Source organism: Elephantulus edwardii, unplaced genomic scaffold, assembly GCF_000299155.1.
Source record: "Elephantulus edwardii isolate Elephantulus edwardi_28Jun2011 unplaced genomic scaffold, EleEdw1.0 scaffold00013, whole genome shotgun sequence".
NCBI lineage: Eukaryota > Metazoa > Chordata > Mammalia > Macroscelidea > Macroscelididae > Elephantulus > Elephantulus edwardii.
In genome coordinates this window covers 32,887,146-32,888,682 of record NW_006399763.1, presented here as the reverse complement: position 1 = coordinate 32,888,682, position 1,537 = coordinate 32,887,146, and the positions used below count along the sequence as shown (strand labels likewise).

At 41.7% G+C, this 1,537-nt stretch overlaps 2 protein-coding genes across 2 annotated transcripts in view; both read right to left on the bottom strand.

Annotated features, from left to right (window-relative positions):
- BACH2 (BTB and CNC homology 1, basic leucine zipper transcription factor 2) overlaps positions 1–1,537 on the bottom strand; it is a 255,438-nt gene that overhangs the window by 12,481 nt on the left and 241,420 nt on the right. The window lies entirely within an intron of this gene.
- The window catches only part of LOC102867622 (serum paraoxonase/arylesterase 2-like), a 9,095-nt gene that overhangs the window by 3,710 nt on the left and 3,848 nt on the right, over positions 1–1,537 (bottom strand). The window contains exon 2 of the mRNA XM_006881219.1: positions 10–720. Coding sequence (XP_006881281.1) covers positions 10–720 — 711 coding nt within the window. The remainder of the gene's footprint in view (positions 1–9; positions 721–1,537) is intronic.

The window sequence follows — 1,537 nt, the reverse complement described above, 5'->3', positions numbered from 1 at the left end:
GCGGAGAACCTCAGATGAAGGAGGATTGTTGGGATCATACACGAAGAGCTTCTGGCCATTGGAATGGCAGCCGACCCAGATGTCCCCAGAGGAAGGATCTGTAGATAAATTATCCACCAGTGTATCCAACTTGAGAACCTTCAGCTGAGTTAAATTCATACTCGGGTGTTTTTCAAAAACATGAATTTCATGAGCCAATATGTCAGCAACATAGATGTACTTCTCATCAGGTGAAATACTGATCCCACTTGCTGAATCAAATTCTTCGGCCATGACTTTAACTTTATTTGGACTATAGTAGATAACATTTGCCCAGTGTAAGTTTAAGTATGTTTCTAAATATTTTAAGAAAGTATCAGAGAAATAGTGGTCATTGGTGGCATAGAAATGTGTAGGTCCAACAGCTACAAGATCATTCACGCTTGGAAGAAGTTCATGTTCGATGGTTTTGATATGCAAAAGAGAATTGTCTTCTTCTATATATTTAAAAATTTCCACTGTATTCTTGAATTCTGGGTGGTTAACGATAAAGAGATAAACTGTATCATTGTCATCTATAAAAGTGCTGATGCCATGTGGATTAAATGAAGCAAAATTAAAGCCTCGGCTGATTCTTAATTCTAATGCCCGCGGTTTTTCTTCTTTTAGATTCATCATTAGAATCCCTCCAGGTTTATCTGGTGTGAGGCTGTGGAATCCTGGAAACTTCAGACCCGATTCCTTTAATCAGATGGCAGTTTGGAAGATCAATGGATTCTTTCTAGCTCCCGAGAGGCTTTAAGTCGATTTCTGAGCGCCAGGAACCTCTCGCCCAGGAGCGCCAGCGATATCCCCAAGAGGCTCATGGCCACCAGCCGCCCCATCGCGCGGGAGCCGGGCGCGTGGCCTCGTCTGCTCAGCATTTCTTAAGCTAAAGGAACTGAAGAACATATTCAAATTGGGCAGAATATGAAATGATCCAGGAAATAGTAAAAGAAGATGGAAACAGTATATACTGTCATCATACCAAAAGGAATTGGTGGACACAGAATTTCCTGAAACAATGTATGAGAAAGAGCCTGTGGTGATGAAGGAAGAAGTTCAAGCTGTTCTGAAAGAATTGGCAAAAAACAAGGCTCCAGAAATTGATGGCATAGTGACTGACATATTTCAACAAACAGACGCTGAGCTGGATTTGCTCACTAGGCTGTGCCAAGAAATTTGGAGGACAACCAGCTGGCCAAATGACTGAAAGAGATCTGTATTTGTTCCCATTTCAAAGAAAGGTGATCTGACAGAGTGTGGAAATTATCAAACCATATCATTGATACCACCTGCAAGCAAGATTCTGCTAAATATTTTCCAAAACTGAATGGAACAACCGAGAACTGCCTGAAGTGCAGGCTGGGTTTAGAAGAGGCTGGGGCACTAGGGATATTATAGCTAAGGTCAGATGGATCTTGGCTGAAAGCAGAGAGTACCAGAGGAATGTCTATCGAATGTCTGTGTTTCATTGACTATGCAAAGGCATTTGACTGTGTGGATCACAACAAACTGT